The 23,292-nt window shown below is 38.2% G+C and overlaps 1 protein-coding gene across 2 annotated transcripts in view; it reads left to right on the top strand.

Moving 5' to 3' along the window:
• Positions 1 to 22,551, top strand: part of ror2 (receptor tyrosine kinase-like orphan receptor 2) — a 100,472-nt gene extending 77,921 nt beyond the window's left edge. The window contains exons 5-9 of one of the 2 annotated variants that reach the window (XM_088629814.1): positions 13,675 to 13,802; positions 16,279 to 16,593; positions 17,492 to 17,737; positions 18,684 to 18,889; positions 19,862 to 22,551. In XM_088629814.1, the coding sequence (XP_088485940.1) occupies positions 13,675 to 13,802; positions 16,279 to 16,593; positions 17,492 to 17,737; positions 18,684 to 18,889; positions 19,862 to 21,295 (2,329 nt within the window). In that variant the 3' untranslated portion in view covers positions 21,296 to 22,551. Of the gene's footprint in view, positions 1 to 13,674; positions 13,803 to 16,278; positions 16,594 to 17,479; positions 17,738 to 18,683; positions 18,890 to 19,861 lie in introns of both variants that reach the window. The other variant, XM_088629813.1, reaches the window with a different exon arrangement.
• Positions 22,552 to 23,292: the final 741 nt, after the last annotated feature.

Raw genomic sequence — 23,292 nt, 5'->3', positions numbered from 1 at the left:
TGATACCTTTAATTTCAAACAATGTCATTCACTTATTAATTTACTTTTAAGAAATATTACTGATTAAAATACTTTTGACATGTGGATTTTTTAATTTATTTTTAGGCTTGTTGAACATTGAGCAGTACAATTCAGGATTCCAGGACAGTTAACTGATTTCTTTACACTGTGCTTTTAAAACATGTCAGTTGCTTTGTAATCAAACTAAAACCACTAAGTACTCAAGAACTGGACTTGAGACTACCTCAGGGAATAAATCGACAGCCCAGCTCTAAATTAGATCGTATAAAGTAGTACAGCTTATCAGAACAGTGGATGATGTGATGCCAATCTACGTTTTTCATGACCACCAGTGGACCACAATGCTTACTTATTTTAGGAATGTCTGTCTTAAACATGACATTGGTAATAAGTTGTACTGACTCTTTAAAAATGGTGGACAGGGTAACTACATGGTCTGTTGCTGAAATTATAGCACTAAGTAAGAAAACGGCATGAGGAAAATACGCCCTTGACTACAGATGTCTTCTCCATTGTTGGCATCTTGCTTTTCTGAGGACTAAAACAGTATGGACTTCTACACAGTGGGCTTTCATGGGCGTGGTTCCAATCTAAGATTCTCTATACAATGATTTTTATATATAGGACCCCTGACTCCATCACTGCTACATTTGGAAACATACTTGCCTGGTGGGATGCTGCTATCTTGTTATCCATGGGACTACTAGGAATTGTAACCAGAATTAAATCTTATATATTATACATGTATGTATTATATGTGTGGGAACTTCATTGTGGATTAATCAGATGTTCTTGAGTGTGATTCTCCCAGTTGGGTATGTAGTGTGCACAGGAGCATACATATGAAGTTGCAGGTGGAAATAGTGACATCTACTGTTGACACTTTGCCACTGCTTGAGAGGGTAAATCAGGGTTTCACAAGCCTCATAGGTTAATGAGTCAACAAAATTATTTGTGTAGCAGTGGGAAGTGGTGTTTAGAGTTCTGGACTTGTAACTTGTAGTTACATTTAGAAAAATGAAGTTACATTAAAGATAATAGGTGCTTGAAATAGTTCAGTCTGTTTTGATGGCTACATCTGAAAAAAAACTTGGAAATACAAAGTTCTCTTTAAATCGTAGGCTGCAAATATTATTAATAGGTGGGTCAATTGGGTTGAGTCAGTGCATGATAGTTGGCATTGATGTGGATTGCAGTTTTAATCTTGATGCACAGGAGCTGCACAGTTCGAATCAATGTGACTTGTACATTTGTGAAGATTATTTACATAGCTTTTGAAGTATCGTTAAAGATATGTTATTTATTTAAAGGGAATGCAGACAGTCTGCAAATTCAAGTGCCAATAAGAATGCTTCACTTTCAGACTAAGTAAACTAGATTCTTGTTACACAAGACATGTGAAAGGTTATGGAGGCAGTATGTGCTCCTTGTATTAAAATGGTTTGTCATCAAACAGCTGGATTTTGGAATTACACAGAATAACAGATTCATTGGTTTCTATTATCATGAATACTATGAGAACATTTCAAAGCAAGAGAAGGTCATCTGGCTTATCTAGATTATGTGGCATTGGTATCTAACTGAAGCAAGGATCTTATCCATCTGTTTCCTGAAGGAAGCTGGGGTATCATCTTCCATAACACGGGTGGACTTTCTGTATTCCCACAACCCTGTGTGTAAAGATGTGGCTGCTGTTCTGGGTTTTAATGCACTTTTCCCTGTCATTTTTGGGCCACTGTTTTCCTTACTTTTATTTACTTACTGGTGGGCCAAGTTGTTTTTGTGTTTCAAGCAGAATGTGTTTCAGCTCTGAAACTCCATTCATTTTCTACCAATTTCATATCTGTTCTGTTTCTTTCGGCTTAGGCTCCATCTTCATTCCTCTATAGTGTGTTTTCCTGAAATTGTACCTGTACAGTTTCAAATTACAGCATATTTATGACTGCAGTTGCCTTATGGTTCTTTTATGTCTGTTGTTTGCTAACATGAATTCAGTAAGGCCCATTATCAAGGCTCCTTAGGACAAACTACATTATAAATAATACAACAGCACAATGTCACTTTTTAATTGGCTCAGTTTTTTAGGTATTCTATGGAGTGCAATAGCTAGGATTTAATTAGCAGGCTTTGATGCCATTTAAAAACATGTCTAGTAATATTCTATTTCCTGGCAATATCTTTATCAGTAATTCAATTAAAGGGCACATCTGTTTAAAATTGGTTTCCATTAGGAAAGGATTCTCTGTGATCAGACTGTTCTGCTGCTTTAAAGCAATACTTTATTAAAATATATAAAAGGGTTTTACTGCACTAAAATCAACGTTTTTGAAAAGATTTTAGCCTGTTTCCTTTTTTAAACATTGTAGACATTAACGTTTACCAGGTAAATACTCCAGAAATAGATTCTACTGTTCCTCTTTACTCTTGTAAATGGTCTGCTTACGTGCAGATTTGGAGCCACACAAATACTCCTCTGTTTAGGCTGCACACCAGAAGCACAGTCCTTGGCTCCTTTCTGTGAAATGTTAGCAGCTTGTTCTTTATACTTTCCTTTAACGGTCATCAGCAATGACTGAGTCCTATACTGTATTAAGATTTAAAAAAGGGGGTCTAAGCAGGTCGTCTTTTTCCATTACATTTTATTACACACCTTTTCATATTTTAATCCCTAACATTTTCCAGTCACTGGAAAATAACACACAGCAAAAACAATTACAATAAACAAATGCATTGAAACCTCTTCAGTACAAAAGTAGCTTAAAAGAAAACAATATTACTTCTTTTCCGCAATATATTTATTTGTTGGCATGCTAAATAAAAGTACATTATGTGTGTCTGTACCATCCTAACCACACTCATCATTTGAATCAAATATTCAGATTTACTGGTAAAGGAATCCCAGAAATATGCATGTCACTCAGTTAATGTATTGGTTAATTTAAAAAACAAACATGAATTGTTCTGGGAGCCACATAGGTTGCTACGGATATTACTATTTAATTGTTCATCCCTTCAGTGACAGAAATTTTAAACCAGCTATTCTGGTTTATGACATTACATCTATAATATGTCCTTGTAAAAATGGTGATTCAAAAAGATATTTGACATGGGTACTTTAATGTGCTACAGAAAGATGAACCGTCAATAAATAAAACATAAAAAAGAATTTTTGGAAAGCAGTTAAAAATATATGACATGTACTGTAAGCAAAAAAAACCTTATTTAAATATTGAACCCCCCACTTCTATCTCGGCACTTGGAGCAGTTAACTTGTGAGTCCCATTCGACTTCATATGATACATTTCCATTTGCAAACCATATCAGCTCATTGGGCGAGAATTTCTCCAGGTGTCCATGGCGCTAAGCAGGCCAGGGGGCACCTCACGTTTCACCTGGATGGGACACTGATTGCCCCCAGCAGTGCTCAAGGGCATGACATCAGATTCACTGCTGGGACTTAAGACCACAATCCTGTACTGTACATTAGGATGAGGAAATTAAGGCATTGGATTTTTGAGGCATGTTTTTGTTGTTTTTATAAAAGAGGGATAATTTGTTTTCTACTTTTTAAAACCTTGCATTTAAAAGATGCCAAACTTTTTTAATCCCCTTAATAATGTCCTAGGCCTTAAATGAAAATATTCATTTTCAAACCATGCCTTAGACACCAATGCACACACTTGAATGCTGTGGCATCGGCCACACCCTTCTTGGTTTTCTGCTATACTGTTTTAATTAAATGTGAATAAGAGAATGTGCATTAGTCAAACAATGAGCAAGATATTAATATCAGTCTCGTACATGCAATATCCTTACTTTTCTTTTGGGATGCTGGAGGGAGATGTACTTTTTTCTAGGAGACTCCTTTCAAACACAAGTTAAAAAATCCCAAACAGTCAATCCTAATTGCAATGAAATTGTAACCATATGTGATATTTATTCCTTCAAAATTAGAGGTTTAGGCAATGACAAGTCTCTTGGGAGATGACTGAGTTGCAAAACGAAGATGAATATTGAAAATATTTTTTTCCATTGACTGCTGTTTTTTAGAACTTTTTACAATCTGTTTTCGGAACATTTGAAGGGTGGTTAAATGGGAACATAGAAAAATTCTAATATAATATTTTAAATGTTTATTGCAAATGTCAGCCATATAAAGCACACTGTAGACTGCCGTGTAACTTGTCATCTCTGCACAGAGATGATTAGAAATATTGTAAGTGGGTTTTATGGAGAACATAAAAGAACATACCATAGTCAACATACTAATATGAGCAGAACCTTGTAAAATCTTGACTTAATAGCTTTTATATAGTGCTTTTCATCCCACAGGATCCCAATGTACTTGAACTTTATTGCGATATGTAACCGGTACATGTACTGGTACAATGGAATTCTTACTTACAAAAAGTCTCTCGATTGTAAGAAGTGTAAAACACAAAGTGCAGACAGTGCATTAAGTCAATATACAAACAGTGGACAATATACAAGTAAACAAGTAAACATTTTGAATGTAAGCAATGCAAGCATGACTGCAGATACACAATAAATAAATTAGGTATGAGGTAGATGGTGTAGGTGTGGTCAGAGGTGCATGACCAAGTGTGTTTGCCAACCACACCGCCTGTGGGTAGAAGCTGTTGAGGAATCTGGTGGTAAGTGTCCGTATGCTCTCGTATCTCTTCCCTGAGGGCAGTAGGGTGAAGAGCTCATGCCTGGGGTGGTGACTGTCCTCTTTGATGGCCAGAATTTTACCACAGCAGCGGTCCTCATAGAGCTGTTTAATCTCGGTGAGACCACAGTCTTTGATCTTCTGGGCCAGGTTCACCGTACTCTGCAATGCCTTCCTCTCTCGAGAAGAGGTGTTGTTGTACCATACGGTGATCCCGTTGGTGAGGACTTTACATTTAGAAGGGGACCTGAAGGACCTCACCTTGTACATTATAGACAAATTGTGGCCCAGAGGACAGAGTGCCTTTAGCTGGTTCTCAAATGCCATTTAACAGCAGCAAGTTTGTTTTCCTTAGAGCACCCCCTTGGGAACTCTTTTTAATACAGCAGAACTGAGATGGGAATAAAACTTCTGGCAAAAGGATGCCAAAATGAGTATTCTCTCACCTTGGCAGTTGTTATTTCTGATATACATCTATGCCTGTGTTAGTGTCTTACATGAATGCAAGTTGAATTCAGGACACTTTCTGTCAAAAAAAGCTTAATGTTTACTCAAATAGATTAGATGTCCCACACTGACTGCTCCTGAATGCAGGCTATATCTCACTGCTGTTAACAAAGAAGGTCTCAGTTTGTATAACGTTGGACACAAGCTAAAACTCCAGGGTGGTTATATGTCACAGAGTGCCAAAACGTGGTGTAAAATATGTTTGCAGTCCTTATTTGACTGAAAAACATGTCTAAGTAATCTTTTTCTTCTTCTTATCCTGTATCAGGATTTGCATTGCATGTATTTGCATCGCATGTCCTGATAAAACTTTCTTTCTGCCTTTGAAGATATAAAATATACAGAGCTAAGCATATTGCAACATGATGTGTATCACCACAGCTGGTTGGCCTTAATCAACATTGCCTTGTTGCCTAGAACTAAAAAATAGCTTGTTTACGGAAGTAAAAAATAGTGTTTACATTCTGTATTTTAGTATTGTGTAAGGATGACATACGTTGTACAGCTCATGTAAAAAATGCGTAGTTACATATGCTAACCTTGTGAGATGCAATATTCTGTTTATAAATCTGTCCAGCTTAGCAGACATGGGAACAACGTTGATCAAACTACACTAGTTCGTATCTTTGACCTTATGTACACAAATGCTCAATTTGGTTCTACTTTAAAACATCTGTACCTAATTAAGCAATAATATGCGACACTGAGGGAGTAACTTGCAATTGCAGGCCATTTTCTTGGCAGGAAGAGGGCTGAGGGAGTTAACGTTTTCAGTGGATATGTATTTTTAATCATGGTGCTATTGGTATTATTGAACTACAAATATGCCTACATTGTAAAATCATGCCTCTTATATTACATATTTTATCCACCTTTGACTGTTCAGTGCAAACACTGACATCTTGTCCTGATTCAGTGTTTGATAAATCAGTGTAAATACATTTCAGTGCTGTACTATACAAACCATTTGTGTCACAGTCTCAGATTTAGTTCAGGTACTTTAACGGTGACTTGAATTCTGTTCATGTGTACACTTTACTGAAGGTTAGAAGTTGCCAAAAAATAAATTGCAGTCTGTAGGTTTGTTAAATGTGAGATATCAAATGAACTATCTGGAAATATACCTCTAAAGATGGCTATTTCATTACACTATATTGTTTTCTCTTGTGACTTTTTGTCTCTTGTATTGTTATAGATTACTTTGTAGTGATATAAATTACAATGTACCAGCAGGCCAAACACTATGCAGTTTTGCAGCATATGTGGCGAGGGAATTACACTGGTTGAGTTTCCATGTGAAATGTTATGTCACTTTGTAGGATCATCTCCAATTGACCAGCTCTGGGGAGTTTAAATAAGCTAACTAATGGATAATTCAGTCTTGTAGGTCAACTTCTGGCAGTTTTCACATTTTTCACAGCTTGTAAACCCTCCAGAGCTGTCATTTGAAATGTCAGAGTCCCTTTTACAGAAGAACTGCTTTTCCTTTCTTTTTTAAATACTTCAGATCAAACCCAGAGTTCAAAGTTACATTACCAGAGGAAACACAGACAGGTCAAAGACAGTAAAATGAAAATTAGACATCTTGTCTGCAGAAAGGATTTCTTATAAGCAGGTAATTAAGGCACTTAAAGACAGGGTTTAAAGAAAATCTCTCCTTGTAACTATTATTTAAAAAGCTTAACAGAGTATGAACACCAGCATAAAGCACCAGCCATGTGCAGTTTCATGTGTCTGCTGTGAAGCTGCTGCAACACTGGTTTCTTGTCTTTGTGGGAAGGCCAGGCTCTATAGTGACCATGGAGCCTGGCCTCCAGATTGAAGAAGACAAGAAAATGAAAACATTGTGGCAGAAAGGAAGTTTTATGTAAAACAACAGGTTGCTTTTATTAGGGAAAAATATAAACCATATTTTGGAAAATCGAGCATCAATCAGAGTATAATAACCGTATTCATGTTTGTCATAACATGTGACAGTACAAGTCTGAAGAAAGCAGTTTTCCTGTTCCAAGGGTATGATTCTTTAAAAAGGCAAAAATGTGTTGTGCTCATTGACTGTTGATTTTGAACGTGATTTAAAACAGCCTTAGCACAAACTATGGGGGAAATGTTTTGTGTTAGTATGGATGATTATTTGTAAATGTGCTGTTTTTGTTCCTCAGGACTTTTAAAAAAAAAAAAGACCATATGAAATCTGTTTGCTTTGCATCTCAGATCAAAGGTGTTCTGTGTCCCTCCCTGTCATTCTTGAGTCAGGCTTCTAAATTATTGAGTTCAGGGCTGGTTCGTACATAGAGACAAACTAGGAAATAGACGTCACCTAGAGCTCCAAGTGGATTGGGTGCCAAATCTGAGGAGAAAAAAGAATATAAAAAAGCTTGATTTTAAAATAAAAATTTAAGATCTACAAATAAAATAACAAAGTTGTAATTATTTCAATTCTTGTGTGTATGAAAGAGAGTGTTAATTATAATTCTTAGAATTTATGAAAACTCAACTTGTAATTGTGCTCTGCAAGGTGATACACCACTATTTTTCTTCCCCCCACCAGCTGTTATTATCATAAAGCATTTATGTAAATCCAGAATATGAATATCTTTATGTACTATTTTACCTTAGCCATATCGGGTTGTATAATTATGAACCTTTCTTAGAACTGGCCTCTGTGTAAGAAATTATGGCTAAAAGATGCTTTTGAAATGTAACTGTCAGTATACATTTGAGAATATTGTTACAACTTAACATCATAAAATGAAAAAAAACAATAGGCAGAAACTGAGCAGTTTACCTAGTTGTAGGTGGGCTGTGAGAGACAAAGGATCAAAAGAAATCTCTGCTGGTTAATCAAAACTGAAGAATAAACATTTAACTCACAGCAAGAAACTTATCATAAAAAGATACAGGTAAGATTGAGGTCAGGGACAAGAAAAGAGAAAGGAATAAAGGAGCACCAGGTGAATGGACCTTGTTCTGGTCTTGGATTGGTGATGTATTTTTAGAATAGGCAGACTGAGCCTCTTCCACTTTTGAATTTCCAACATTTATATGGAGGGGAATTTAGCTGTTGAATTCTGTTAATTTGGGACTCTGGGTGTTTCTTTTTTTGGCCTGTTTAGCCATTATAGCTTTTCAGGTCTGAATCACGTTAAAGTTCATTGAAGAGTTTTCTTATTTCTTTGTTGGATTTTCTGATAGTGGCAGTTGGGATTTGGAATCAATATTTTTTATATCATGTTTTTATTTGACATGGGGCTAAAATGTCATCTAGCTGTTGTGTACAAATTCTTATTTTAAGAACCTTGGTTGGACAGAAGGCTGGACAAATTGAATTATTGAACCTCGATTTTAAGCGTTTAATCAACCAGATTACTTAAAGGGGGGGGCATGGTTTGCCTAGGATGCCAGGTGCTGGCAGCTATTCTGCGGCAACCCCTGGTTGATTAGGATTCATTTTAATTTGTGCCATTGCCATTTCAAAATCAGAGCTTTTCTATTTGTTTGTAATATTTTATATACTTTGACAGTGAAAAGACAGTTAATGAAAACTGCAACTGAATATCTGTGCAGCATCAGCTAATATGCTAAGCGTGAAAAAACATGTCAGTTTTAACCTCAACAAATTGATTTACTATTGATTTACTAATTATTGATCAATTTTACGGAAAATTACTCTTTTACTAGCAAATGCACTGGCACTTTGCACAGGTGAATTACATAGGTCAATTTATCATGTGGACTAGCATTTGTAGCATGTGGAATAGCAGTCATAAACAGGGTTGATCAACACGGCTGTTACTAGGATCGTCACAAGCTGGTAGCAAGCATGGCTGCCTTTGGAAGCAATGTAAGCTGCAGCTCTTTGATGCAAGCTTTGCACCAGGTTGAACATGCTGTCCTGTGGGATTTTGTCCTGTTCGTGTCAGAGAGCCCGGACAAGCAGGTGCCTGTTCATGGGTCTCTGAACCTCTTAGTTGCCACGCATGATGCCAGCTCATCCCACAATTGTTCAATGGGGCTCAGGTCTGGCAAGTAGGGCATCTGTAGCACAACTGTCACATTCTTATTTTGCAAGAAAGTGGCTGATGCACTAGCAGCGCAAGAACAGCCTGTCCTACTGGAATGTTATGTTGGGATGAGCATGTAGGAAGAGCAGTAAGTGAAATTCCAGGGGTTCACTTCAGTGTAGTGTTGTGCTGTCGGATAGCCAACAATTACCGCAAATGGAGTTGTGTAGTAACTAAACTTCTGGTCAGATAATCACACTTATCTTGATGAGGTGTCACGATTCTTGGTCTCGGAGATCACGGTCTGTCTTTGAGAGACTGCATTTCTCAATGTAGTTTATTGGCACAGAGGCATTGTTCTCTTTCTTAATAAGCAGGTTGTATTGGTTCCTCTCTGTGGATTTCACTCTTCAGTTTCACTATGATTGACATAAAACAAGTGAAATTTCAATAATCTTAGTTTACTTTAAAGATTACATTTATGACAAGTCTAAAGTCTTGCTTTTTATGATATAATGATTAACAGTGTTAGAACAGTACTTTAGAGCAGAAATGTGTGATGTTTAAATACATAAATCATGTTGGGAGTTTTGGGTACAAATTCATTGTTATGGTACATTCAAGGAGAAATGGTGTCGTGTTTTTATTTGGCACATTTAGCACGAGGATTAGTGAGATTTATAAGTAAATACCTCATCTTGTGGATTAGGCTTTGGGATAGAGTTTCACACAGATTAAAGACTTAAGGTGTGCATTAGAGCTAGTTTGGCACACATTAAAACAGAAGGCAGAATGAATTGCTTTCACAGATTTTCCATATCATATTCAAGCTTTTGTTCATTTCTTTTAAAGCTGCACTATTTAAACTGTAGTTAAACTCTACTGTGGAACTTGAAGAAAACATCTCCCTTCCCCCAGTTTCCTTTAACTCTTATAACAAGAGCTGTGAAAGATGATGGACGGTACACAGCCTTTCATTTTTATTTGTGTTGATTTCTGTGTTATTTAAACTTCATTGGTAGTCTGCTTTTATACTGCTTATCAGTAGGAGGTGAAATTGCCAAGTGCATTTAAAGTGACAGTCTTTATTTTCAGATACCCTGTGTGGAATTTTTATTTTCTTTGCTGGAGTAAGACATTTCTCATGGGTAATTTGACATTACTCACACAGGTCTATCAGTGGATTAAAATAGATCCAACAGCAGTTTTACTCACAGTTTTTTTTTCATTCTCATATTTACAGGGTTTCTAGAGAGAATTAAAATTATATGAACAATGTGATCAGTCCTTTTCTTAGTGCTAGTATACAGCTCCTTCGTAAAGATCCAGTCTTTAAATTCAGGGTTAAGGCTTGTTAAATTTGAATATTCGCAAATGAGATAGGCCTGAAGTTTGAGCATTATTGAATACAAAAAAAGGTCTAGCTTTGGAGATAGACACAAAAAGATGTGCCTCTTTGTTAAGTAAGAACTTCAAATTGATCTGCTTCTTTAAGTAATAAACTTTTAGTTTTTTTAGTTAATTTTTCAAAGCGTAATGCAGTTCTGGAGGGCCAAAACATTCCTAGTTTTTTATCCACTTAATTGAGTACATTCTTTGCTTATTTGGGCTTATTAGTCTTTCCTTGTTCTTAAGAGGCTTGAGAGTTAGAGAGTTACCTCTCTAAAACCTGTTGAACAGTTGTCCTCAAGGACCAGAGTTAAACACCGCTGGCACAAGGTAAATACTGTATGTAATACTGTAATTCTTTAAAAGAAAGATGAAACTTTCCAACCATATGTTTGTTAGACTATATTTCTCTGAACATTGCTTCAGTTTTCAATTTTGAAGGGTCTCCCTAAGAAATGTAAACTACTTGTCAGCAAATAATATTCTTGCCTCATTGTCATGTTGGATTTGAGGATAGAAAAAACTGGAGATCAATCCCATCTGTTGGAGCCATGTCATTCCAAGGTCTGCACATTGGCAGTCAGGGATTAACCAACACTATATCCGAAATCCCTCAGTCCCAACCACTGTAATAATAATAACATGTCTATTGCTTATGCAGATCCTATAGTTTTTGGAAAAAAGCATATGATCGTACATTTCCAAAAAATCCATGAACAAGATGAAGAACAAAAACCTGAATATTTTATTTTGAGCTACAGAGAGGATTTTATACTTCATGTGACGATGTGGTATTTGTTAAATTTAATAAAGTAGTTACTTGAATAGTATTTAGGTCGATGGTGGCTATGATTTTAATTACCTTTCTCAGTCTCTCTTTGGAAAATAGGCTTACTCTTAGTTCTTACTAAGATAAGGTCCCACAACAAGTTGAAATTCAGTACTTGATGGCACGCTGACTACATAAAGAAGACCCTAGCACACAAAAGCTGCCTTCAAGAACAAGGATTGTAATTTTGTAATTTTGAGGTTTTGATAAGGCCTGGGCCTATGCCTTACAAAAATTAGTCTATGAAGTCATTGCGAAAATTAACACTTAATAAAATCAGTTTTAACAATCTGTGAGTTAACCTGAGGTTTGGAAAAACTTGGGGCATTTAGCCTGTAAATGCATAGGGCATTTAGTTTGGGGAAAAAAGGGGCATTTAGCTTGTTTCCTTGCTTATAGTTACTTGTGCTGCTGGGCATGGCAAAGAGTGACTTGAATGTAAGTGGAAATTAATTCACCTGAAAGCATATTTTCTAACATGAATAGCTTGTGTATGTCATTTGTATCCCTCCATCCCTTTTTAATCTCTTTACCCTTAAAGGGTCACAGGAGAGCCAGAGTCTACCCCAAAAAGCAATGGTCATAAGGCAGGATACACCCTGGGTGGGACGCCAGTCCATTGCAGAGCACACACTGACACACCACACACACTCACACCAGAGCCAGTATTCCCAGAAGCTAATTAACCTACCAGTATGTTTTTGCAAAGTGGGAGGATACCCACACAAGCACAGAGAGAACCTACAAACTCCACCCATATAGCACCTCAGGAATTGAACCCACAACCCCAGCTATGTAAGGCAGTACTGCTAACCTCTGCGCCCCTGCGCCACTGTACTGCTCTGTTAGGTGTATTACCGATTTCAGCTGTTTGGTTTATCTGTGAGGTGTTTTATGTAAATATTACCATGTGTACACTCACAGTTTAGAGACAGGCTAACATTCTGAGAGGCTGTGTAGAGATTGTACCTGTTACTCCACACAATTCACCGCCACAACTGGAATGTTTTGTGATAATCATGTTAGTAAATTGTATATTTGCATGTTTAATATTGCAATGGTGCTTATGTTTATGTTTACATTTTAGTTTTTTTAATTATTTAAGTGACATTTCTTCATAAAAAGTATTGCTTTGGGAGTGCTTATTTGGAGGTGGTAGCCCTAACTCTTTAGAATGGAATTACTTGCTGTTTTCTAGGAGAACAACAGTTCTGCTCAATACCCCCTGACTGACTTTGATTAATTCTTGTGCTAGTATGGGTCTGTGGTACATATGGATCTTATCTAATGAGGAACTTAGATTAGTACATCCTTGGCAAGAGGGCTAATTAAAATGCAAACCTAATGTCAGCTTGATTGGGAAGTTTTCAAAAGGAGCTTCAGTTACAAAAACAATCTGCAGAATTTAAAATTAAAATACAACACAGAAACCAATATGGTAGCAGTTGTGGAACTGAAAGTTTTAAACCACTTCCAGTTGATAAATTGGTCAGCTGTATGCCATAGTCCAGCAGTATTAGCACAGCTTGTTTGTAGTGGAGAAAACGGGCCTAACACATCGAATGAAGACAGGACATGTTCATGTCATGCCTTATTAATTAAAATGGTCCAAGCTATGAAAGTTTTAATTGTGCAAAAACCATCAATATCAGAAAAGCCTAATATAATTGAAATTTACAGAACATTTCTATACCAAGCTACATGACTTCTGAAGCAAGTGTTTTTTTTATCAGAGGATCTTTAAAGTCTCTGGCCTCAGGCTTCCTCCCAGTGGACATTTTAACTTCTGGAACTTTGTGGGGGTTACTCTAAAATGTCAGTCGAACATCGTGCCAGAAATAGATGTAAGTAATTGCTGTTTGAACAAACACTGTAGTCCATACTACATCTGGATAAAACAATAATACGGGAATAAAAATGTCTCTATTGTGGACTCAAACGCATAAGAATATAATGAAAAAGAAATTCATTCCGCTTGGAGTTATTGGTGTGTGTGGGGAGGCTGCTTTTAGATCTTTTTTGAAGTTTCAGATAGGAGTGTCTGGAACCATATACTGTAAGGGGTGAATAATATTGTTACCTGTTGGTCTCTAGAGATTTTCCTCCGTGAGGTAAAGGCAGGGATAAAAAGACATGAATGCTGCTTGCTGAGAAGGGTTTGAAGTGGAGTACAAGGACGCAGATGAGAGCCGTTTCCTTTGGGGACCTGACATTTGCTGTTATACTTATGGAATCCATTTGTGTTTTCAAAGGGACAAGTTTCATGAAAAAGGATTCTGTCAGCCATACCGAGGAATCGCATGTGCGCGATTCATTGGAAACAGAAGCATTTACGTGGAGTCGCTCCAGATGCAAGGGGAAAGTGAAAACCGAATAACTGGTAGGAATGGCATGCCTCTAGCAGAACAATAACCATTTGTTCCTACTCTCAAATGCACGTAGATGGTATTTGTTGTACTGTTCCAGGCTTCCAGGAGAGTGCTTAATCACCAGTCCTTTTTGTATATGAAGTTGTCTTTTACCCAGTTTAAAAAAAGGTTTTTAATTCAATCAGACACATTGTTTGTTTGCATTTAAATTCTTTACATACTTGGTAAATCTCTGTATGTCTTATTATCTGGGTACACAGTAGTAACTTCAGCCAGGTTTTAGGGTAAAATTACTATGACTCGTTACCAAACCGCACTTTGTATGTAATTTGGGGTGCAGCCACAGCTAATTATTTTGTCTCGAAGGGAATATAGAATTTTGTTCCCCCTAAAACTAGTGTTTCATCGTATCATCATATCTTAAAATGAAATGTGCTGAGTACTCAAAATGTTGGAAAGTGTTTCTGGGTTTTTTTATTTACAAATTTGGGTAATTTGTTCTTATTGGACAGAGCAAGTAATCCAACTTTAAATACTTTGTGAGATTATTTTGGACATTTTCCAGATACAAATACATCTTTCTCTTATGTTAAAATCCATGAAAGCAACTACTGGTTTAAGTTTAATATATTCCAGGTACCGATCAAATACCATTTTAAAAAAGTAAATATTTGCCCAACATACATTGAAATGTAATTGATTTAAGAATCAACAATTCAGTATTCATTTGATCTCTCTTTAAGCACAGTTGCTAAATTAAAACCTAGATCTGTTTTTATTGGTTGCAAAATGTTATGTATAATAAATATGAAGCTGCTAGATCTGGTGTTTCCTGTTAGAATTGTGATCTCTCTTTTTTCCCTTGTGATATTAAGTTACCAGTTTCCAACTTACTGTAAATGTTTTTTAAAGATTATTGAAACATAGCAAGAACATAAGAATCTTTAAATTTTGCAGGGTAAACTTTTTATTGGCATTTTGAAATATGTATTAGTTGAAATCGTTTAGTTTCTATGGCCTAGCTGTTGACAGATTGTTTTTTCCTGACATGAACATTTAACAACATAACAGCTCAAAGTAATGTTAAGGGAAAGCATTTTGTGTGTCACACTACCTTCACAAAACACATGCAGTTTTAAATTCTCTCTCAAAACATTTCCCAAATTTTGCAATACAGTACCAACGAACAGTAGCACCCTATGAGAATAATTTAAAAAATTGAATTGTTGGTTGTTAATCATCTTTGTTTTACTGTCATCAGCTTTGTGTCAACATAGGGTTTGAGGACTGTGTACACTTTCCAAGCACATATGTAGCAGTCAAAGCAATGCAGTATATTCCATACTAAAAGTTCCTTCAATTAAACGTGGTCTTGAAGGGCCAATATCAGTATTTCAGCTGAGTGATTATTAAGCCATTCAGAAACCCATAAAAAATACATTTTCTATTTTCATTACTATTTGGATAGATGAGAATAGGTTAAGATTTGTCTTAATAAAACACTTATTATTAAATATGTTTGGATAAACTATAAACACTTGCATTATAGTTCACAGATTCAATTTTGTTGAATAATATATAGTAAATGAACATTTTAATATATGTTCAATACAGAGAAATAACTGCATTATGCAAAGCTGTTAATATTTCCTACTTCACTAGCTGTACCAGATTTCTGGGCTATCAGAAGTCAGACCTTTCTGTGAGAGTACAGATATTGCTCTGGAAACTATCTCCAAGTTTAAACTGATATCAAGCTATTAAAATACTGCATTTCAAGTTTAAGTTCAGAAATACACTATTTTACGTTAGATGGCAAAGAGAGACCCCTTGTGAAAAAGATGGGAACTATTAAAATGCAGACGCAGCAGAATATCAGTTCTCAATGCAACATACAATCTGACACGAATCCTCTGGGTTGTAGGACTTTCTCTTGAACTTGAAAAGACCAGGACCCCTTTCAAAGTAGCTTGGAGTATTATTGCTGTTGTTTAACAACATTGTTAGATGTTGTCTGTAACTGCATTATGGTTTGGGTATTAGAACTTCTCCAGAGTTGTACTTCACACTATGATGATGCATCATTATCTGGGTTCTTAAATCAATTTTAACTAATTATTTTTGTATCAAAAATTAAAAACAAATAGTCACAGATTACTCAATACCAACAGTTCGTGTTTTGGCTTCTAGTTTGAAGTCCCATCACAAATTTGGTGTTTAAAAACAGAAGTTATAGGATGTGATAAGTAAAGAATCTTTGCACTACCTAATATTCCCTTACTGATGTGAAACAGTGTTCACATGGAAAGAAATCTTCGATGCTGAAATTGCAAACAAAGCAGTAGTTAAATTCCTACTCATTTCAAGTTTAAAAGGCTTAATGTAAATTTGTATCTTCCCACCCCCTCCAAATAAAAAAAACAAATGTTTTTTTAGCCTCAATTCAGATGCCAATAGTTTTCTCTTTCTCCTTCTATTGTGGCACAGCTGCTTTCACCATGATAGGAACTTCCACTCACCTGTCAGACCAGTGCTCCCAGTTTGCCATCCCCTCCTTCTGCCACTACGTCTTCCCGCTGTGTGACGAGGGCTCCCGTAACCCCCGGCAGCGGGAGCTGTGCCGCGACGAGTGCGAGGTGCTGGAGAACGACCTGTGCCGCACTGAGTACATGATCGCCCGGTCCAACCGGGCCATTCTCATGCAGCTGGAGCTGCCCAGCTGCGAGGCGCTGCCCCTGCCAGACTCCCCCGAGGCCGCCAGCTGCATGCGGATCGGCGTCCCGGTGGACAAGCTGAAAACATGTAAGTGCCACAGAGCTCGGAGGCCAGAGGGGCTCACTGCGGCCGTGTCTCTGACTAGGTCATCTGGAGATCTGCCACCTCTGCTGACGGTCCTTGCGAAGTCGAAGAGAGGTCTGAGACAGCTTCCTGCTTCAGGGGCACAGTTCTCCACAGCGCCCCCTAGAGGTGGCACCAACATACCTTTTTTAATTTACTCTGCTGCGAGAAGTTCGTGCCCCCCTGTCATTTTGTCATACACCAAAAAAGTTTACAAGGATGTGGGCCGCAGCAGAATTGTTGCGGAGGAAGGTTCCCGCAGCCACAATCCGCAAAGGGCCGTAATTTGTTTATTTCAGGAAGAAAATCTGGTAAGAAAAATAGATTAGCACCAGAGATATTCTGATTTCCTTTATAAATAACAGTCTAAGGAATTTGGCGTGATTGCGGGCTTAAGTAGGATTACCACTGCAGAATGGGAAATGTGATACTGCTTTCTCAAAGGCTTTGCAAAAATGCTTTCCAGACGTGGCCAATTCACTGCAGCCACAGAAAGGGTCCATGACCCCCAGCTCAGTAGTTTTTCCTCCTAATCAAAGTCCTTGGAAGAGTTGAAGTCCCCAGTAGCCTTGTGACTTGAGTTATATTACACTACTAAGAACTGGTGGATTAAGGGTGAGAGCACAAATGTATTTTTTATTTCATTCACTGAAAACAACCATGTTATCAATCGGGGAAGCTAACATACTGTACATCTAAGAGTTTTCCTCCTCTTTGTCTTTCAATTTTCCTAGAATCGCACTTATCCAGTCGTCCCAAGATGAGTTTTGTGGCAGCCTGTTGGTGTATTTTTTTTTATTTGGTTTTACGCTTTTCTTTTTCCTCTCTTAATTTTTAATCCTTGTGAAAGATCCTCCTCCAGATCACAAGTGTTACAACGGCAGTGGAGCGGATTACAGGGGCACGGCGAGCGTGACCAAGTCAGGGTACAAGTGCCAGCGCTGGAACGCCCAGTTCCCTCACAGCCACCACCTGACGGGCGTGGAGTTCCCGGAGCTGGGAGGAGGACACAACTACTGCCGGAACCCAGCCGGCCAGATGGAAGCTCCCTGGTGCTTTACACTGGACGAGAATGTGCGCGTAGATCTGTGTGACATTCCTGCCTGCAGTAAGTGGACAATACAAAATATGGGAGAACGACAATGCTGGGTTGGAAATGTTGTTGTTTTGCAACGTGTCTAGCATAGATGTTTTGGTACTTCTTAATAATAAACTATTTTATATAACACCTTAAAATGTGTCTTTTCTAAGTGCTTGACAGTTAAAAAAAAAGTACACAATGAGAGGAGACATCAGGATTACCCAATTACAATTAGGGTTTGGAAAGCAATGCAGCAGACACAGGACCAGTTAAATAAAAGCCAGTGTAAAGAAGAAGGTTTTGAGTCCTGATATGAAAGTGCCCAGGGAAGGTGACTCTCTGATACCCATAGGGATAGAATTCTGGAGCTTTGGGGCATAGCAGGAGAAGGCCTTGTCACCCAGAGAGGGTAGAGGGGCCTGGGAGACAAACAGGGGACCACAATTAGACGAACAAAAGCTGCAAGATGGGGAGTAGGATGATAGTAAGTCAGACAGTACTGATGTGCCAAGCCATGTAAAGCCTCCTAGGGAAGAATTAGTTAAGCATTTCTTGTATTACATTATGATGAGGCTTCATTTAACAGTGTTTTTGAATTATTACAATGATAGCTTACCTGAAATCTCCTTTTTAGGAACATAGTCTGTTACACATTGTGTTCCAGTGCTCCATGTCTTGAAAAAAATGGTTATTCTGGAATACATGTAGACTTCATAGTTTCTTTCTTTCCCAAATAAAAGAGAGCAATATGCTGAAATGTTATATGGATGAGATGCAAAAAAAAACCTTTCCATTCCTGGCACAGAATCTGAATGTGGTTTACCGGAAAGCATCCACTGGGGTTTCTGGAGAATAGCGCACAAGCACATAACATTTACTTAGTGACCCACTAATTCTAAAGTCGATTGCGGATGCACTCCAGTTAAATTTCATGGCATTAAATTAATTAATGCTGTTTCCCTTTGGTTTGCAGAACCTCGAGAAAACCATAAAATGGAGATCCTCTACATTCTGATTCCCAGCATAGCGATCCCCTTTGTCATCGCCTGCCTGTTCTTCCTCATCTGCATGTGCCGGAACAAACAGAAGGCCTCCTCTGACACTCCTCCTCGTAGGCAGTTAATGGCATCACCCAGCCAGGACATGGAGCTGCCCCTCATTAACCAGCACAAGCACCAGGTAACACAAAGTTGAGCTTTAAATATGAGTATACTGCACCCATTTTAAATTGCTGCATAAAATGATGCACTTATTACTATTGAATTAAACATGCTGTGGAGCTTCATGTATATGTATTGTTTGATACCAATGTGGTTAGTTTTTAATGTAAGGAAATAACAGAAATAAAAATCACAGTAGAACTCATTCATCCATCTACCCATTTTCTGACCACTTTATCCAGTACAAGTGGCAGAGCTATCCCAGCAAACAAGGGGTGCAAGGCAGGGTACACCGTAAACAGGACTGTCTACTGCAGGGCTCACACAGACACACTCATACCGCGGCCAATTTTCCCAGAAGCCTGTTAACCTAGCTGTGTATCTTTGGACTGTAGGAGGAAACTTGAATCCTAGAGGAAAGCCACATGAACACGGAGAGCAAACAAACTCTACACAGATAGCACCCCAGGAATTAAACCAAAGGCCCTAGCGCTGCAAGGCAGCAATACTAACCATTGTGCAACTGTTCCTGTCTCAAAGTTATTTTGATTTACTTTTCTGGAGGCGTATATACATAATCATTCATTGTCAGTTGTTACAGTCATCGTGATTATGACTATGATGATACTTTGGTATACAAACGTTAATCCACATTACCTGAATCTAAATATACATGTTTGCCAGATGGTGTTGTCTCTTTCAAACTACTTAAGGTAGTTCACATTTTGTGCTGGACTTAATTGTGCAGAACATATTCTGGACAATCAAAGCATGTAGCAACAGTACTAAGGCACTTCAAAGAAATAAGCAATTGGATCTGTAAATATGTCTTGATTTTGCATGTATTACTCCAAACATGACCCATGTAAATGTAGTGAGGATTTTACCTAAATTTAAATGATATATCCTTTATAGACTGTAAATATATTTTATAGGTCCTAGTTATTTTAAATCATTGCTAATAAGCAAAATATCATTTTGTGTTACGTAGGGAAAACTCCGGGAGATCAACCTGTCTGCTGTGCGCTTCATGGAGGAGCTCGGTGAAGACAGATTTGGGAAAGTGTACAAGGGACATCTTTATGGCACAGCACCTGGGGAACAGACCCAAGTAGTTGCCATCAAGACGGTAAAGGATAAAGCTGAATTGACCCTGAGGGAGGAGTTTAAGCATGAAGCTCTGATGAGGTCCCGGCTGCAGCATCCCAACATCATCTGTCTGCTGGGTGTGGTCACTAAGGAGCAGCCCATGAGCATGATCTTCAGCTACTCCGGACATGGGGACCTCCACGAGTTCCTGGTCATGAGGTCCCCCCATTCAGACGTGGGCAGCACTGATGATGACAAGACGGTGAAATCCACCTTGGAACAAGCTGACTTCCTCCACATCGTGACGCAGATAGCCGCCGGGATGGAGTACCTTTCCAGCCATCATGTGGTGCACAAAGACCTGGCCACCCGAAACATTTTAGTGTGCGATAAACTCAACGTGAAGATCTTAGACCTGGGCCTTTTCCGTGAAGTCTACTCAGCTGATTACTACAAGCTGATGGGAGGAAATCCTTTTCCTATCCGTTGGATGTCTCCAGAGGCTATCATGTATGGCAAATTTTCAGTGGATTCAGACATTTGGTCCTATGGTGTGGTCTTGTGGGAAATCTTCAGCTATGGCCTGCAGCCATATTGCGGCTATTCCAACCAAGATGTCATTGAGATGGTGAGGAACCGACAGGTCCTGCCCTGCCCTGATGATTGCCCAGCTTGGATCTACACCCTCATGCTGGAGTGCTGGAATGAATTCCCTGTCAGAAGACCCAGGTTCAAAGACATCCACACCAGACTACGGACGTGGGAGAGCCTGTCCAATTACAACAGCTCGGCTCAAACCTCGGGGGCCAGCAATACAACCCAAACCAGCTCTCTCAGCACCAGCCCCGTCAGTAATGTCAGCACGGCGCGGTATGTTGGCCCCAAACAAAAAACCCAGCCTTTCCCTCAGCCCCAGTTCATTTCCATGAAGGGTCAGATCCGTCCCATGGTCCCTCCTCAGCTGTACATTCCCGTCAACGGCTATCAGCCCATGCCAGCCTATGGAGCCTATTTACAAAACTTCTACCCTATGCAGATCCCTATGCAGATGCCTCCACAGCAGATGCATCCACAAATGGTGCCCAAAGCTGGATCACATCATAGCGGAAGTGGTTCCACAAGCACTGGCTACGTCACGACGGCCCCGTCAAACGCTTCAATGACTGAGCGAGCGGCTTTGCTCACGGAGGATGGAAAGGCCGTTGAGGAAGATGTTGCAGATGGATCTTCCCAGACTGCTCTGCACAACGAGGATGTGTCTGTCCCCGAAACAGAGCTGCTCGGCGACAATGACACCCTACATACAGAGGACCCCGAGATGCAGTCTGAAGCATAGAGAGTAATGTAGTAGCGGAGACCAAAACAAGAACTGTGACATTTTGTGGTAACAAAAGCAAAACCTACAAAAAGAAAAAAAAACTTAAGTGAAGGGAATGATCTGCATTCATTGTTAACTCAAACTGAATTGTTATTTATAGTGATCTGCATTTATACTCCAGCAGTGTTTCAAATCAGTCATTACTGAGATTCAGATTGTGGATTGTGGTGACTCTTACATGGATCCTGAGCACAGGTGACTCTGGAACAGCAATGAAGAATCACGTGTTCACCCAGAGGAAATGTGTGCAGGCGCAAAGGGTGTACAATATTTTTTTTTTAGTGGAAGTGTTGCAGAGTCATTCAGAAGAATTTTTTTTCTTACTGTTGCTGTGCAACATAATGCAAAATTTGTCTATAGCGGATTTGTAGAGTTGCATTTTTGAGGTTTTTGTTTTTTGCTGTTGTTGCATACAACAAGGTAAGGATTTATTCACTGTGGACATGAACTGATGTTCAGATGAGAAAAAAGTGATCTTACGTTTTATACACACATTTACACTTCTTTAAAGGATATATTCAATTCTTCAGCCTCAAAATGGGCAAAAAGATTGGAATCCTGGAAAATAAGAAGATTTTAAGATTGTATTTAGATGTTAATGCCTTTCTGAACTACAAATGATTTAACTTTTTAAGGCCACGTTTTTTCCCCCTGGAATTCAGTTTAAAAAGGAAGCAGTTGAGAAGAAACCCTGGTCTTTACTAGAGACTGGAATTTCGGCATTTCAACCTGAAATTGCTGTTCATGACTTTTAAAGTAAAAGAGAAAACTGGGAGGAGGAATAGCTTTCTTTGCTATCATTTGGAAATGTGACTGCCTTCCTACACAATGAAGTGGCTGAAAAGTTTCAACATCAAACACATATACCAAGGCAAGTTTTGTTCTGGTACTGCGTCTTTTATCGTTTTAAACCCTGTACAGATGTGTAATTTAAAAGCCTTTTTCTCCGACGTACTCGAGATTCTCCAATTTTTATTTCAATTTGATGTAATTTAAATGCTTCCTCTCTTCTGTTCAGATGGGGTTTGTTATTCAGTGGTATTGTCTTTTATGTACTTTTTTTAGCCAACAGGTCCTTGCATTTTTCAAAAAATGTGTTCTTGTAAAACTCACGAATGTGATATTCTTTTTTTTTGTAATCGCCACACAGTTTAGCCATATATTTTGTACATCCAGCCACGTGGAATATTCAATAAAATGATACATTACTTAGATCTCCAATGAGTGGGTGTCTTCAAAAAGTTAAGTGCTTTATTTGCTTTTGTGTTACAGTATATTACAGGAAATTAAGCTCTGTATTCAAATAGGTGGTTATGTGCTGAAATATAGTGGACTCACAGAACATTTAGAATGATTACTGACACAGTACATTTCAGTAGCCTGCCTCATCCTGTAACATTTTAATAATGAACATGGAGCAGAATTGGGACTGAAAAGTGTATTTGTCCCCCCCCATAAATTCATCCTACATTGCAATTACAATAGAGTGGAATTCAATTTCTGATTTAATTGAGTGGATTAAATTACCTAAGAAGATGTAAAATATATTTTGTTACATGACAGTTTACTAATAAATCATTCTTCTACACCTTGATGTTTACATAATTCTTATGAAACTATAGGTACAATATGCAGTATAACATGAAATTGACATTTACAGATACATCTTCTAAGTACTGAGTCATAAAACAAGACTGGTCCGGGGTGGAAATATGTTGATTACTTTTCTAGATACAATACAGCAGAAGGGAACAAGCAGTTTGCTTGCCAGTGTGTCACAGATAGACTTTATTAAGTGTCAGTTGCAGGCAGAGAGGCTAATTGCATTTAAGCAGCTATGGAGAAATAAGGAACATGTATAAATTAGGAAAACATATAGAAATTAGGAAAGCATACAAAGTGGGATTTATACAATTTCCTATTAATCCTGCTTAAAAAATGTCTCTAAGCCTTTG

The sequence above is a fragment of the Lepisosteus platostomus genome, chromosome 4, assembly GCF_059453375.1.
Source record: "Lepisosteus platostomus isolate fLepPlt1 chromosome 4, fLepPlt1.hap1, whole genome shotgun sequence".
In the NCBI taxonomy this organism is placed as follows: Eukaryota; Metazoa; Chordata; class Actinopteri; order Semionotiformes; family Lepisosteidae; genus Lepisosteus; species Lepisosteus platostomus.
The sequence above is the reverse complement of the archived record's forward strand: the minus strand, read 5'-3'. Positions and strand labels throughout refer to the sequence as shown.